We start from the raw sequence: 17,038 nt of genomic DNA, 5'->3' as shown, positions 1-17,038 counted from the left end.
TAATTTGAGATATACCTATCTCATAGAACTGAAAGGTCATTGAGTCCAGCCCCCTGCCTTCACTAGCAGGACCAAGTACTGATTTTGCCTCACATCCCTAAGTGGCCCACTCAAGAATTGAACTCACAACCCTGGGTTTAGCGGGCCAATGCTTAAACCACTGAGCTATCCCTTCCCCTATTACAGGATGTAGGGCTGAGGTGAGGAGAAGAAGAAGAAGAATTTTCACTGTTGCTATGAAGACTTGTACATTAAGTGCAAAATTTTCACATTTTAAAACTGCACTAATAAGACTAGCTCTTGTGGGTTTTTTTGTTTTGTTTTGTGCTTTACCATTGAATTTTAGCACCAGTATCTCCAGACAGTGGTTACTCATCAGCTCATGCAGAAGCCACCTATGAAGAAGACTGGGAAGTCTTTGATCCGTAAGTGTTAATATTTTTCCTAAAACATTACTTCTATAATTTTGGGCACTGGATAAAAAAACCTTGAATTTGAGCAAGTACTTTGTCATGTTTAGAACTTCCTTGCTGTGGTGAGTTCTATCTGAAAACTGCTAATTGTAAAACTAGTATATTGTGACTGGTCATGGCTTGTTATATTCAGTTTAAATTATTTATTTCTTACTTAATCTTAATTACTTTAAATTACTTTAATTGACTTACTGTATTGTCAGTTAAGGTGATGTGAACATAGTTATACAACAAATTCTCTTTCCTTTTTAGATATTATTTCATCAAACATGTTCCACCACTAACTGAAGAACAACTTAATAGGAAGCCAGCTCTTCCACTGAAAACAAGAAGCACACCAGAATTCTCTTTAGTTCTAGACTTGGTAAATATGCATATAGACATGAGTTATTGTAGTGGGGGAAGAGTGAATTTATGTTCCGCTTATTTTGCATATTTGACACATTGGGAACATGATGCTCCCATTATTAGAAAGAGACCTTATTAAATGCACATGTTGAAAGACTATAAAGTATTCCAAAAGATTTTTAAAAATTTCAATTAAAAAGACACCAAGTTTAAAGAAATAGTTTGAGAAACTGTCACTGAATAATAAGAATGGAAAATTCACTGCATTTGTTGCATGATTCAACATTTTAATTTTTTTAAAAATCTTCATGAACAAAAGTTAGCTAACTCTCCAGAGGACCGTCCCAAAAGAGCAGTGGAGAAAATCAGATATAATAAAGGAGAAAATTCAGCATCACCTGTATTTGATCAAATACTTACAAAAGGATGAGTCTCCCGGTGAGATTCCCTTAAGTCTGAGAGGACTTTTCTCACAGAGAAGAAAGCATGCTTCTCTTTAGAACTATTTGTTTTCACCCTGTGTTGATCCATTTTATTGTATTTAAGCAGTTGTTACTGGATAATTCAGTCACTGGCTATATATAGTTGTCATTTAATGAATAAACAAGTCTAATTTTTTACTGAAATGGGGAAAAAAGCAAATAATTTTAGGAAGATTCATTATATAACAACTAGGTTGAGACTGACATTATAAGCACTGTTTTATCATATGCTATGTAATCTGTTATACACAGGTCATATGAATTGAATACTCATTTCAAACTGATAGGAACAGACTTGTATTAAATAAGAGGAATTTGATTTACCTGTAAAATCAAGATTTTTTTCTCTTGGGAGTCTGTGTTAGTGCCACAGTTACAAATGAAATTCTTTTAGCTTTGCAACATTAATGAATTGTATAATACACCTCTATCCTGATATAATGCGACCTGATATAACGCGGGTTCGCATACAACGTGGCAAAGCTCTGAGACGTTGCTCTGAGCAGCATGTTAAGGGTGCCAGCTCAGGCCGGGGCCGAGGGGTTCGATAAGGGGCAGAGGGTCTCGGGGGCGGTCAGGGGCTCCCCCCCCAGGGACTGGGGGTCAGGAGTTGTGGTAGGGCACTTTTGGGGGCCTCGCAGTCCCAGAGTGGCCTGGGGGATTAGCAGGGGGCCGGGAGCAGCCCACTCTGCTTCCCTCGCCCTGGCCCCAGCTGTGTCGCTCGGGGGAGGGGGTATGGGGGAAGGGATCCCCCCGCACTCACCAACAGCGGCAGAAGCGGAGCAGCCAGGCCCTAGCCTACTCCACTCTGCTAGCTCCCAGCCGCAGCGCTCTGCTTCCTGCTGCAGGTGAGTGCGGGGAGGGCATCCTTTCCCCAACCTCCCCGCACTCACTGGTGGCTGGAAGTGGAGCAGCCCAGCCCCAGCCCGCTCCATTCCACCAGCTCCCAGCCATGGCTCTCCACTTCCTGCCGCAGGTGAGTGCAGCCGCCCCCCAGCGACACGGCTGGTGCTGGAGCAAGGAAAGCGGACTGGGCTGGGGCCACATCGCTCCGCTTCCCGCTGCAGGTGAGTGCGGGGGCGGGGGGGTGGCATCCTTTCCCCAACCTCCCCGCACTCACTGATGGTGGGAAGCGGAGCACCACGGCTGGGAGGTGGCAGAGTGGAGTGGACTGGGACCGGGCTGCTCCGCTTCCTGCTGCTGCCGGTGAGTGCCTGTCAGAGAGCGGGGGTGCGGGGTGGATAGGGGTCCGGGGGCTGATTATGGATGGGGTTATCTGGAGGGGGCAGTCAGGGAACGAGGAACGTGGGGGGGATGGGGAGGCGGGCAAAGCAAGTTTGATACAATGCGGTGAGATTTTTTTTATCTCTCAAGGACCACGTTATATTGGGGTAGAGGTGTATATTAATAGGTGTCTTTCAAACCATAGCAGCAATACATTCAAAATTAAATTGACCATACTGAATTATAGAGTATACTTCCCTTCCAAAAGAACATAACGAAACAAATAGTCTCATTTTCAGTAATCCTGTCACAAAAGCTTCTTAATTTAGTATGATCTTTGTATTTTATTTTTTCTAGGATGAAACATTAGTGCATTGTAGTCTAAACGAGCTAGAGGATGCTGCACTCACTTTTCCAGTGCTTTTCCAAGATGTTATTTACCAGGTAATTAGAAATATGTAGGAAAAATGTACTTTTTTTGTTTGTTTAATAGATAAAGTTATCATGCATATGTAATATCTTCTTGTCAGGAGAGAAAGAAACACTGATTGGCATCTAAACAGCCATTTGAGTTACACGCTGCCGATTTGAAATTTTGTAAGGCAGGTGGTCATGTATTAGACATATTGCGGAGTGCTTTTTATTACTACAACGTGGTAATGATGATTACTAGTAAAAATGTCAACAGTGACTAGTAAGAAAATGCAAAAACTCTTTTTAGCAGTGATATTCTATAGCAGCCTTTCTCCTTACCAGCAGATGGAGGCAGGAACATTGAAAGTTCAGGTAGTATCATTTCCCATGTAATAGCTTGCCACAAACTGTTAACTTTCTTCCCTGCCTGGGGAAACCAACTCATGCTGGTTGATCATTTCTTAGTGTGAAAAAGGCTCATCTTCAGAGCCTGAAGTTAACTAGCTTCTATCTAGCACCTAGTCTTGCATATCCTTTGCCGGTAACATTTCCACCTCTTCCGCCCCAGCTAGATTCTACTTAGTGATTACAGTTACTTTTGATTGTCTTGTGGAAACTGCTAGTCATTTTTCCTGCTTCAGGCAGTATTATTAGCTTTATATGTTTTACATTGACATACCATAGAGGAACAAGCATGGGAAAGAGGAGATCTGTTCCAGCAACTGCCAAAGATGCTGCACTGACCCAGGCTATTGTTCTCAGGTCCTTTTGTGTGATGTACCTGGGAGAGGCAACAGCTTCCCCTCCATGTAGTTCGCATGATATTGGACCCCTCTGTAGTATCTTTGGAGAATGAGCCAGTCATCAGGCACCTTAAAAGGACACTTGTCCAGGTATTTTTCCTAATTTTAAAAATGTTTTTCTTCATTGTTGCATATAAAACCCCTTCGAATTTTGAAACTAAAATAATTTTTTTAATGGGTTTCTTAACTTGTCTCCTATTTGGTGACTGCCATTCTCAGTTTCCTCCTGGATGAGCTGGGGAGGAAGCTTCAAATTAATTCTTTGGGGGCAAATAGATTCAAGCCTGTTTTTTTCTTCCCTCTCTGAGGCTCTCAGTATGATTTGAGTATTTCTGGCTATAACTATGCTCTTTTGGTGATGGTGTGTTTTACTGAGTGTAGCTGAGAGCCAGCTTAGGGTCTGATCAAAAGGAAATTTAAGTCAATGCAAAGACTATCTTACAAAGTTTCTATATCTGTATTTAACAACATTGTACGTAAGCCTGTACCTCTTTTTATCCAATAAGATGATAATGCAATTTCATCTATTGTGCCTTAGTTATTTCCCAAGTTTAGAAATTGCAAAGGAGCAGTACCTTCACAAGGTAGACTTGATAAGGACAGCCTGTGTCTACATCAAGTATGTTGTTTTAGGATTCCTGACCATCTATTTATTTTATTGAGGTGCTTGTACACCAGACATGGCAACCCAGAAAACATTCACCGCTTGCTAAATGAGGGGCAATAAGCAGGAGACTAAACAGTCAAGAATTTAGTTATAACCATAAAACATTTAATTAACTAAGGCTATGGGTAAAAAGAGAAGTCTCCTTTTCAGATAATTGCTGAACAGAAACTGGTTAATATTGCATACATTCTTAGCTTTGTATTGTAGACAATAGCTCGCTATTTCATCTGCTTTTGAAAAGTTATTCTTTCAATTATCAGTTTGATCATCTCCTATGCAATAGGCCCATCTGAATTTCAGTTCTCCAAACTCGCCCATAGAGTGTCATTTAAGCTTTCACTGGTGTTGTCTCCTCCTGCTGGCAAGGAGGAAGTAAATGTCTGAGCAAAAGTTGAAGACAGATTATTAGGTAAGAAAATACTGTTATATTTATAAAGTACAATACAGTGTAGCTCATTGAAAACAGTACCTGACATGTAAAATCAGTTTGTGAAGATGTTGTCTATTAGTCTCTGAACATTTAATACCTTCAGTTAGACTCTTTAAGAAATACTGTGAAACTAATGATCAAAAACATGCTTAAATCTTTTTTTAAGAGAGAGTAAAACTTAGCTCAATACTTCTTTTCCTACAGGATTTCTCCATTCTCTCACACCCAGTTTCACTAATAATTATGCAAATGGAGATCTGGACTTCATACCATTATGATTTCTCTACCTAACTGAAGGCCACGAACCGATACTTTTGCAGTGGTGGGAGGGTGGATGAGCAAGCAGCTTACTTTGAAGTATATTCCAAAACTGGCCAACAATGCTGCAGTAATTAAGTCATTATAAGTGTAGTATATATTGAATGCCACAATACTTCTGTCTCTGGAGAACAAGAGTAAATGTTTAATTCTTTAGTACTAGTATACGGATTTATTTTATAATGTATTAGCAGTTTGTGTCAGGCACTCCTTTTTGTTACTTGGTTAAGAGGTTTGCACTGTATTTAGCTTATGTTGCAGAGCTATCAGTCCTAGCCACTAGGTCGTCTTGCTCCCTCCTCCATCCAGAGAATATCTTCCCTTTACAAATAGGCCTTATCCAGTCAAGAGATTTCTGTTCACTTAGTTCTTGGGCTCAACAGTCTCACTGATCTTCCTGTTTCAGCTCTGTAGCCCAATAGAAGCTGATCAAAAGACATTTCACGTTCTCTACTCCACTGCAGCCAAACATAACTGGATTGTTCAACTTATTACTCTGATGGGATGTGGCAGGGGTATCTGAGAATTTTCATTCCCTTTCTGGTGAAATGCTATCCCAGTAGTTTCTCTAAGAGAACAACAAAACCAGCAGCCTTTGGATCAATTGTTCAGGCTTCAGTCTGTGGTAGACACCCACAAAGAAAGCTACGATCAGATTGGGATCTCTTAACCTCAGTCTAATTGGACTTTTAGACCTATGTTTTTCTTCTCACCTGGAGAGGCACAATCAACTAAGAACCTGCTGTTTCTGTTCATTTATATGATGATCTTCATCTTGGGTCTCTTACAGTTGGGTAAGATGAGTCTAGTTGCAAATCCAGATCTGCTGAACTTCATTGGCCTGTAACTACTCAGCATTTCTTTCAAGGACAGAGGAAGACGACCCCTAAAGCACCTGCACAGTGATGACATCTAATTTAATAGGAAATACATATCTGGAGTTCAGCCACTAGTAGTCATCATCATCTGATATCTGCGTAACCAGACAGATATTTCTGTGGGACATGAAAGAAGGAAGGGAAAAATAAGTAGTTAGTTCATCTGGTGTGATAAAGTCTTAATGATTGTCTAGCTAATTATGGGACTTTTATTTAAAGCTGTGTGAAAGTGTTTACTGTATTACAGAATATTTTCTCCTCCTCCTCTTCTTTGTAATAATTCCTTAGAAATTTAACTAAAATTTATGTCCTTACCAGTTTCTACCCCTCTTCTGCACAAACATTTTGTTGTTGTTGAGCTGCTGGCATTGTTGTTTAAAAAAAACATAACAATATGGAAACATTGTGGGGGCAGGAGTTGTACATGTTTTCATGGATGGAGGTCGGATATACACAGTTACATGGACTGTATATAGGAAAAAACTACATGGCTCAAATTTTCGTCTAAGGTCATTAATGCCTCTATTTCCTTGTTAAGAGAATGTAAGGTTTTCATTAAAAAACAAAATAACTTATTTAACTTAGCTTAACTAGCTAGCTTAACCAGATCATGTTTAATTTTTCTGTTTGCTCTTGCAAATTACCAGATATCATTATTAAGCTGTTTTAAAATATCTGTTTACTTTTTTCATTCTTACTAGTTTTGAAACTTGTAATTTATCATTTTTGTCTTAAAAATATAGAATACTCATTCTGAGAGTCACATTAAAAAGCCCAGTTTCTTGAGTTCCATAGCTCTTCATTTCATTTATTTTTCCTTTAGAAGAATTTGTTTCATGCTGTATATCAAATAAAATAAATGCTATATGCTTTTTCCAGATTAGCCACTTGATGACATTTTCAAACACTTATAATTACAAATAATTTTGGTTTTCTCAACAAACATTGGCTAATAGTGTAAAGTCTGACAGCTGGCTTGAAAAAATTTAGTATACATTTTCAAAAAAGCTCTGGTCCTTATTGTGACTTTTGAGACATGGTTCAGGCTGAAGGGGTGCAGTGCAGCAGGAACCCCATAAGGAATCCTGGTTTAGTCAGCTGGCGTTCCCTCTCAGAGGTTCCAGGTTTGCACACTGCAGGGACAGTTCCACCACCCTTTCAACAGGTGTACTTGCCTCTTCACTCAGTGGGAGTGGAGCCACAACATTTAGGCATCTAGTGCCCCTAGTGGGCTAGCCAGGAGCAGAACCTGCATTTCCCCTCGGGATCGTTCCTGGTCCCTTTACAAGGGCACCCAGAGGTAAGGCTCCTTGTGTCGTTATCTCTTTCCCTGCTCCTGTACACCAGATTAGACACAATCAAGCCCTATGATTGTTACCTGTTATGATTGTAACTTACTCTCTACACCTTACCACATTGAAAACATGAGGCTCTCCTAGTACCTCTCTACATTGAGACAATACTTTACTGTGCAAATAAGAGACCGTCTCGTATGCTTATAAGTTTTCATCTTCATTCTGCCACTGACTCAGTGTGGCCTGGGGCAACTAAGCAAATCTCTCTGCCTCAATTATGGAAAGTAATGGCAAAAATGACTGTTAATCATAGCTATTTCTTTAAAAAAAACTACCTGGTGCACCAGATTCAGCAGCAAGTGCCGGAATTCGAGGTGGGATGGGATGGGGCAGGGCAGGACTGTATGTGTGCATGCACGGGCAGGAGAATGTAGGCAGTGATGGAGGGTGGGCAGAAACTGGTGGGTGAGTATGCAGATGATGAAGGGATGCAGGTGGGAAGGGTACACGTGTTCAAGGGAATTTAGGGTGCGGGGAGAGAGGGAAACTTGGGTTGTATGAAGGAGAATATAGAAGAAAGTAGGGAGGGGGCATTTGGGGTGTGTGCGCAGGGATATGTAGGAAGTGACAGAAGAAAGGGCAGATCTGTAGGATGGGGAAACTGAGATGTACCCTCTAGTTGCTTTGCTATGCTCTGGTGAAACAAAGCAGCTGTAAATGCAGTTTAACTGGCTGGCATGCTCTGGCTGCAAAGTGGCATAAAGGAGCCTCAGCACACCAATGAACTGACCATACAATTTAAAGTAAAAAAAATAAGGTTGATACTTCGTGTCTTCAAACAATTGGAAACAACACGTGACAATATTCTTTTTGGGTTATGAAATTTTAAATTAAAAACAAGCAGGGAAATTCTTAGAGAAAGGTATGTTAATATGGAGGTAAGGTTGAGTATACATATCAGTAAGGCTGCGATTTTGTCATGGATATTTTTAGTAAAAGTCGTGGACAGATCATGGACTATAAACAAAAAGTCATGGAAATCGTGACCTGTTCCTGACTTTTACTAAAAACATCTCTGACAAAAATGGGGAGGGAGGAGGATCCAGTATCATGACAGGGGAGGGGGGCGGGGTTTAAAATCTAATGTACATTTAAAAATCAGTTTAATCTAACCTGGGACCACAAATACTAGAGTGCCATAATCCTATAAGCAACTGTTGATCTACTGGATCATGGTGTAGGTGTCAAATGTCTAGTCAGGTGTCTGATGAGTTGACGAGCCCAATACAGGAGTGACCCAACTTGTTAACAAATTTCACAGATCCATGTGTTCTTCTTTGAGTGCTTGCTCACATCCATTCCATTAGGTGTGTGAGCTCACCACATGCACTGGTGCCGGAAGTTTTCCCCTCAGCAGTATCCATAGGGGACTGGCTCTGGCACCCTCTGGAGTGATGTCCGCATGGCGTGGTGTAAGGTGCACCGCCGGCTCCCTCCACCCTCAGTTCCTTCTTGCTGCCAGTGATGGTACTGGAACATCTGCTGCTTTGGCTAGCATTGTTTCGTTCTCTGTTCTTGTGAACTTTGAAAACCTGTAATATAGTTGTATATAGTTAGTAGTTGAATTAGTTACCCTTAGTAGTAGTTCTCAAACGCTTTGTTAGTCCCAAATGGGACTCAGCTGGGGGACGGGGCATACCCTGGTACCCAGGCTTTAAGCCCTGCAATTGTTGCAAACAGCCTATGCCCGTCAGTGATCCACACAGTAGCTGCTTAACATACTTGGGCAAGGGGCACATAGGTGACAAGTGTCATCTTTGTAAGTCCTTCAAACCCAGTACGAAAAAGGAGCGGGACAGTCTCTTGAAGGAACTCCTGATGGAGTCAGCACTCACTCTAGCACTGGAGCAACAGTCCAACTCGGCACCAGGCACTGCAGCATCGGTGCACAGTGCTCTGCCGTTGCCATCCATGAGCTGGCACCAGTCCCCCTCTGCGGCTCTGTCCAAGAAGCCAAAGAAGACAGGGAGGGGAAGATCCCCGACTTCCAGCAAGGAAAAAGAGAGGGCTGGGGGTTAGCCAAGACCTGCGCCGGGCAGCTCAACGCCCCCTTCAGGAAGTCAGGCCCCAGCTCAGGTTGAGCAGTGTAGCCCATCCTATGCTTTGCTTGCGACTCCAGATAATGGTGCAGGCCTCCATCAACTCCAGGTGCCGTTGATGCCCGAGGCTCTTCAGGCAGCTCAGGAGATCCTGACGCTTCCGGTGCCATCCATACCGGCTCCAGCAGTACCCAGGTCTCGGGGTAAGCAGCTTTGGGACTGTGTATGTCCCTGCCTCAGCGGCACCATTCCCCATTGTGTGGGACGTCCTGCCACCACTTGTCATCCTGAAGCCATCACACCTCAGATAGGCAGGTTTAGCAGAACCCTTTTTGGTCCCTGGACTTTGGGCACTGACAGCAGGATTTGAGGCGTACTTCGATTGTAGCCTGGTGCAGACCCACTGAGGCATGCCCCGTCCCTCCTCCTCCTCCTCCCTCTCCCCTGACAGGAGCAGTGAGACTGACCCCTCATGTTGCAGAGAGCTTGGTGCTCCTGTGACCAATTAAGGGATAGAAGTCACCGGACTACTGTTGTTGGTCTCTGAGACTGGGATCGCCACATTTCGGGAGTTCCTTCTGGCAACCAGCATGTGATAGCTCCCAGTGCCTCTCAACATCCCAGTCAGATGGCATAAGCTGTAGATCGCCAGGTTTCCAACACCAATCCGCCAAACACTGAGAGTCCCCAAGACCCTGACCTAGACAGTCGTCTCGCTCAGACAGGTCTGCCTCCAGGTCTGATAAGAGCTGCTGCTGGATAGTGACTGCTCTGGCTACAGCTCTGGCACTGTGAGCAGGGCTCCCTAACTGTGGGGCAACCTGCGGTGCCACCTACATCATCAGCACTGAAACCTGTCCCATGGCCCCAAGCACAGTGGCTGGCATCATGGTATCCATGGAACCCAGACTTCCCAGGCTGCCCACTCAGTGTCGGGAGCCTTGGACAGGCCAGCAGCCTCAACATCCTGACCTCCTCCAATGCCTGGGACTTTGGGGAGGAGGACCCCACAGGTCCAGGAGGACCCAGGGGAGCAGCCTGCTGGACCACCAATGGACATGGATGCTCCTGCAGTACCAGCATTGTCCTCACCCAGTTCCTCAGGATGACGCTAAGGCGCACCAGGAACTATTGAAGAGGGTCACATCTAACCTGGGGCTCCAGGCCAAGGAGTTGGAAGAGCCTTCTGACTCCATGTTCGATGTCCTCTGCTCCTTGGTCCCTGCCATGGTGGCTTTACCCCTTCTCAAGGGGGTATCAAAGATTACTACTGACCTCGGCAGACTCCCTCCTCCTTGCCCCCTATCTTCAAAAGGGCCTAGTGCATGCAATGTCTTCCTACCTCACCTGTCGGGCAAGATGGTGAGAGTCCTGATGGACAACACAGCCTCAGTATTCTAAATCAACAGGCAGCGGAGCACCTCAGCAGGGCCTTCTTTCGCCACAAATGGTCACTCCACCGAGAAGTAGCCTACATGGTCTTCCAGAGGTGAGGAACTCCCCAAGTTGACCTGTTCACCACCAGGCAAAATAGAAAATGTCATTGGTTTTGTTCTTGGCAAGGACTCCCTCTCCAATGCCTTTCTCCTGTCGTGGTCGGGGAGCCTGATGTACACATTCCCTCCGATTCCTCTCATCAGCAAGGTCCTGGCAAAGATCAAGAGAGGATCATGATCTCCCCGGCGTGGCCTCACCAGCACTGGTTCGGCATGCTCATGAACCTGTCAGCGGTCCCTCCCTGGCCCCTGCCCAACCGACCTAACCTGCTTCACAGGACCACAGTCAGCTCTTACACCCCAACCTCACGTCCCTCCGCCTCTCAGCATGGATGCTGCATGGCTGAACCTGGAGGAGCAGACCTGTTTGGAGGAGGTCCAACAGGGTCTCCTGGGAAGTAGGAAGCCCTAACTAGACTGATTTTCCTGGCCAAGTGGACAAGGTTTTCTCGCTGAGCATCCGAGTGTGGCATCTCTCCCTCGCACTCTTCTATACAGACTGTCCTAGACTACCTGTTTCATTTGAGGAACCAGGGCCTGGCACACACTCCCTTAGAGTGCATCTTGCAGCCACCTCCACTTTTCACCTGCTTTTCACCGATCCAAGGACAGACATTTGTTTTCCCATGACATGACGGACAGATTCTTGGGAGAGCTTGAGAGACTCTTCCCGCAGGTATGGACTCCTGTCCCACAGTGGGATCTTAACTTGGTCCTCTCTAGACTCACTGGCCCTACTCTTTGAGCTGCTGGGCTCCTGCTTCTTTTCCCACCTGTCATGGAAGGTTGCGTTCCTGGGGGTGGTTACATCAGTGAGAGTCTCTGAGATTAGAGCCTTGACCTCAGAACCGCCATACACAGTTTTCTACAAAGACCAGGTTCAGCTGTGGCCCCACCCGGCCTTCCTGCCTAAAGTGGTGTCTACCTTCCATATGCAGCAGGACGTCTTCCACCCGATGTTCTGTCCCAAACCACATAAGACCAGTGAAGAGAGGCATCTTTATGCGCTGGACGTCCAAAGGGCCTTGACTTTTTATTTAGAACGTACCAAACCTTTCCGTAAATCAGCGCAGCTCTTCATCACTATAGCGGATAGGATGAAGTGCCTTCCGGTGTCCTCGCAGAGGATTTCCAGTTGGATCACCTTGTGCATAAGAACCTGTCATGATCTGGTGTTACGACCATCCAGATTGGATGGGATTCTGTGCACTCCACCCAGCTTTCTACATTGATGTTAAATGACGTCATATCATTTTTGCACATTTCGTGGTACTGCCATAAAGGGTGACCCCATTTTCTAGAGCTATCTCGAATGTCGCTGTACAAAATGTTCTTGGGGATACGGTCTTCCATTCTCCTGATATGACTGAACCATTGCAACTTCCTCTTCTTGATAGTAGTTTCTAAGTGTGTCAATCCTGTGTGCTCCAACACCTCTGTGTTTGGTATTTTGTCTTCTCACTCCTTATTCTCAGGATCTTGCCCAGCCATCTCATGTGGAAGCTGTTCAGTCTGCTAATGTGCCTAGTGTATGTAGTCCATGTTTCTGAACATAAAGCAGGGATGACAGCACATAAGTCTCATAGATTTACATCTTCACCTTTATTGATAGTTTGCTGTTATTCCATGCACATTTCTGTAATAGCCCAAAATTCTTAGCTGCTTTTTGGAGTGTTAGTTCAGTCTGAAGGGAAAGATTCCTGCTGATCATAGAACCCAAGTAGCAAAACTGTCAACAATGCAGAGATTTATCCTCCAGAGTGATGTCAGGCATTGGTTCTTCCACCCTTTGGTACGTGATCAGTCTTCTTGAAACTAATTATCAATCCAAAGCTCTTGCATGACACTCAAAATCTACCCAAGAGATTTTGCAGGGAAAATTCACTGTGGGTAACCAAAGCTGCATCATTCGCAATCAGGAAATCTCTCAGAACCAGCTCTTTCCCATTGGCTTTCACTCTAATTCTTGCTATGTTGAACAAGCCTCCGTCTAGTGTGGTTTGAAGATCAGTGCCATCGTTGCTGTCCTTAAATGCATGAGAGAGCAGGAATGCAAAGTAGAAGTTAAAAAACACAGAGGTTAGGACACACCCCTGTTTCACCCTACTGTTGATGTCAAAGGCACTTGGTTTGTAGTCAGCAACGATGGCCCAGTGGTTAAGGTGCTAACTTCAGTCTAGACCTGGGTTCAATTCCCTCCCCAGATTGCCTTTGTAACAATGGGCAAGTCACACAGTCTCTCTGACACTGTTCCCCATCCTGTGCTTTGGATGATTTTGTTAGCTATTTTTAAAAAAAAAACTCATCCACCTCTTCTTTTTGGTTAGGTGGTCTGTAATGGACTCCTACCATACGTGAATTAAGGTTGTTCTTCAAGTATGTGTCCCTGTGTGTTCTCCACCACAGTATGTGTGAGTGCCTGTATGCACTCAACTGGAGATTTTAGAAAGCAGTGTCTGAGTACACAACTGCACACCATACATTGGCATGCTCCAGTATCAAGGTTTGTAAGGAGGTGCAAACCCACCACTACTCCAATTCCTTCTCCATAGTCCTTTGCTCAAGATGTATCTTAGCCATGTCTGCTGCTAGATTTACAGCTTCCTTGCTCTTGCTTAATATTTTATTTTAATCTGTTTTTTTCAATTTTAATGTTTTAGCATACACTTATGCTTTTTTGATGGAGAGATTTCCACATCTAATCCCTTTCCTTTGTCACCAGAACCTTCACTTTCAGCTGTTGCATCTTTTCTATCCTTTTCCTGCTTGGGTTATTCCAAAGATCCCAGGCTTTAAAACCTGCTAGACCTGCCACAGGTCTTTTCCCGTCAGTGACAGTCATTCTGTTGTCTCTGCTGTCTTGGAGAGTCCTGCGTCCTTTGGCCACTGTCTCTCTGACTGTGCCAGTGCCTTCAGCCTTGTTGAGTGAGGACCATGGGTCAACTTCAGAAGTGAACCATTCCAAGAGGAAGAGACTCCACTCCCTGGTGAGAGACTCCAAAAGAACAGAAAAGTCACCTTCAAGGCCAGGACTTAAGGAGTGCTCCCATGCAGGTCAGCGAGGCCCTTTATGCTAGCCCTGTGGCTAGTGTGCGCACATTCCATGTGCCAATGGTGATCGATGTCACTCTAAGTTTTGTTTTGTTCGACCACTTTTATGGGATCCCCGCCAGCCGCGGTATGCTGGCCAGGGTAAGGTGAAGCAGGTAATGTTTAGGGCACCTTTTCTAGCCCCCTCCTCATTCTACGGAGGTGATCAGTGCAATCCTGAATAAGGCTGCTCAGTCGCTCAAGAAGACGCCGAGCTCCACTGCTGCTTCGGTCAGTGAGGAACGACCATTATACCTGAGCCACCTGTGTGCAGGTCCGCGGCTACAGCTCCCAATGTATCCACACCTGCTGCTTCGTCGCTCGCCCATCGCCACAGGACTGGATATGATGTGATATGATATGATGTCGCATGAATTGGATTAAAGTGAGGGAGAGTTGCGTGACGTCAACCTCACTCTCTCTTCCCAGTTCCTATCTGTTTCCAGTGGCAGGACAAGAGTCGAGACGCCTGGAGATAGGGCAGGGCACAGTGGATGACCGGGACGCCTACGTGTCTTGTCGTGCTCTTGAGCATTCCACAACGCTTGCTGTCACCGCCTTCCTGACCGTTGAACCAGGTTTCCTCAGTCAGCCGGATCCAGCCTTTGCATGCAATGGGTAGACAGGGCTTAACTCACCGAGGGTCTCAGACTCATCGGTTACCCTCACCTGGTTTAGCCCGTCAGTCGAGACATGGTTTCTGGGGTGTGGCCACTGTCGCATGCTGACAGCTACTTGGAGCCACAGGTGAGAGCTGGGTGTCAAGTGGGGACCAAAGTGGATGAGCTACTCCTAGGAGTACGACTGCTCCCCTATCAGAGATACTACCCCTCCCTGACAACCGCATACACCCCAGAACTGTTCATCACTGTAAATGGACAGAGACTTCAGGCAGTGGACCACTTCATGTACCTGGGCAGTACCCTTTCCCGAGCAGTGTCAATCGATGATGAAGTAAATTGCCGAATTGCTAAAGCCAGTTCTGCATTTGGCTGATTGCGCTCCAACGTCTGGGAATGTCGAGGGATCAGCCTACCAATGAAGCTGAAGGTCTGCCGAGCAGTGGTGCTTCCAACTCTACTGTACGCCTGCGAGACGTGGACTGTTTATCGGAGTCATGGACGAAGGCTCAATCACTTCCACATTTCCTGTTGGTGAAAGCTTCTAAAAATCAGATGGCAGGACAAAGTGCCCGATGCTGAAGTCCTTATCAGAGCCAGTCTCCCATCAGTTCACACACTGCTGATGAGAGCCCAGACCACATGGGCCGGACATGTTGTGAGAATGTCAGACGAGCGCATTCCTAAACAACTCTTCTACAGAGAACTCACCCAGGGAAAGCGCTCCCATGGAGGACAAAAGAAGCGGTTCAAGGACATGCTGAAGACCTCTCTGAAGTCTCTCGAGATCAACACTGCCACATGGGAAACCCTCGCACTGAACCATCCAGCATGACACAGCCTCATTCACACAGGCAGTAATACCTCTGAGGCGAGGCGTACTGCTGAGGCTGAAAGAAAGCATGAGCTGCACAAGTCCAGAGCTGCCCGCACATCATCGACAGTGCCATCACGTGTCTGCCCGACGTGTGACAGGACGTTCCACGCCCAAATCGGACTGATCAGTCATCTTCGAACGCACAGAGTCCAGTCATTGAACGAATGAGTTGTTGAGGCCTTCATCGACAACGATGGACGAACATCATCATCATCATCATCATGGACGTGCAGCACCAGAAGGTGCCAGGGCCAACCCGATGGATACCGCTAAGGGAAAAATTTCCATCGACTGTACTTGGCACACACCTTCAATGGAATGGACATATGCAAGCATGTGAAGAATTTGTCATGAACAGGTCCGTGATTGGTTGAGCCCATCTGGAAAAGGTCTGAACCAACTGGTCCTTCAGGGACCACTCATGGAAGCGATCTGCAACCATGTTGTTTTCTCTTGCCAAATATATTGCTACAGGGTAAATGTTGTGGCGGATCCACCAATCTCATTTCTTTATTGCCTCTGCATACAAAGAGGCAGAGGGAGCAACCTCTTGTTTGTTTATATAATACATTGCCAATTTATTGTCTGTTACTACCTGCACAATCTTCCCTAGCAAGTGAAGAAGGAACGATCTGTGGGCCAGGTGACTAGCTCTTAATTCCAGTACATGGCTGTGCAGTGTTCTTTTTTGAGAAGACCAGTGTCCTTAAACCATTAAGTTGTTCAAGTGTGCTCCCTAATCCTTTGTTGATGTATCTGAAGTCACTGTCTAGCATGGACCTGGAGGAGTGAACTGCACACCTTTGAGCATGTAGGTCCTGTTTGACCACCAGTGTAGAGAGGCTGTAATTTTCTGGGACATGGTGAGACACAACTGAAGACCATCCAAATCTGGACCGTAGACAGGGATGTCCAGTGTTGCAAAGGTATCATTGTCAGAAGGGCAAATGAAGTCAAGTAGATCGTGGCTGCTACAAACCCCTTTGAGATCCAGGAAGAACTTTATCTTCAGTGTGGGGCAACTTTGGATCTTCATAGGCATTGCTCCATTTTGAGAAATCTGTCTTCTGGCAGAAAGGCTTTCCCTGCTGTTGAGTCCAATACAGAACCTACAAAGAGGATCCTTTGAATAGGACAAAAGACCGATTTGGAAAGCTGAGGAAAAATCCTAGATCTGATAAGAAGTTGGTTGTGGCTACAAACACTGTAGAAAGCTTTCTGTTCAAGTAAGATCTGGTCTTCAGTAGTCAAGAAATGTGTGCTTCCATCAAAAGACCAAGATCCATTGCAATATGACTGTTGATCATATGGAACTTCCTATTAATCTGTGGAGTTTCCTTTTTATTCCTTCTGAGAACTCAGGCCTTGCCTACACATAAAATTTACACCAGTTTAGTGAAATCAGTGCAAACCCTGTGTGGACACTCTTATTTTGGTACAAGAGTGACTTATTTCAATGTAGCTTAAATTTGTTCCTAATTGACTTAAGGGTAAACAAAAATAAAGCTGTTTTAAAACAAAATA

At 45.0% G+C, this 17,038-nt stretch overlaps 1 protein-coding gene across 6 annotated transcripts in view; it reads left to right on the top strand.

Annotated features, from left to right (window-relative positions):
* CTDSPL2 (CTD small phosphatase like 2) overlaps positions 1–17,038 on the top strand; it is a 75,406-nt gene that overhangs the window by 44,876 nt on the left and 13,492 nt on the right. For all 6 annotated transcript variants that reach the window (XM_075069758.1, XM_032764326.2, XM_075069757.1 and 3 more), the window contains 3 exons: positions 347–425; positions 726–837; positions 2,885–2,971. In XM_075069758.1, the coding sequence (XP_074925859.1) occupies positions 347–425; positions 726–837; positions 2,885–2,971 (278 nt within the window). The remainder of the gene's footprint in view (positions 1–346; positions 426–725; positions 838–2,884; positions 2,972–17,038) is intronic.

Source organism: Chelonoidis abingdonii, chromosome 9, assembly GCF_003597395.2.
Source record: "Chelonoidis abingdonii isolate Lonesome George chromosome 9, CheloAbing_2.0, whole genome shotgun sequence".
Lineage (NCBI taxonomy): Eukaryota > Metazoa > Chordata > Testudines > Testudinidae > Chelonoidis > Chelonoidis abingdonii.
The sequence above is the reverse complement of the archived record's forward strand: the minus strand, read 5'-3'. Positions and strand labels throughout refer to the sequence as shown.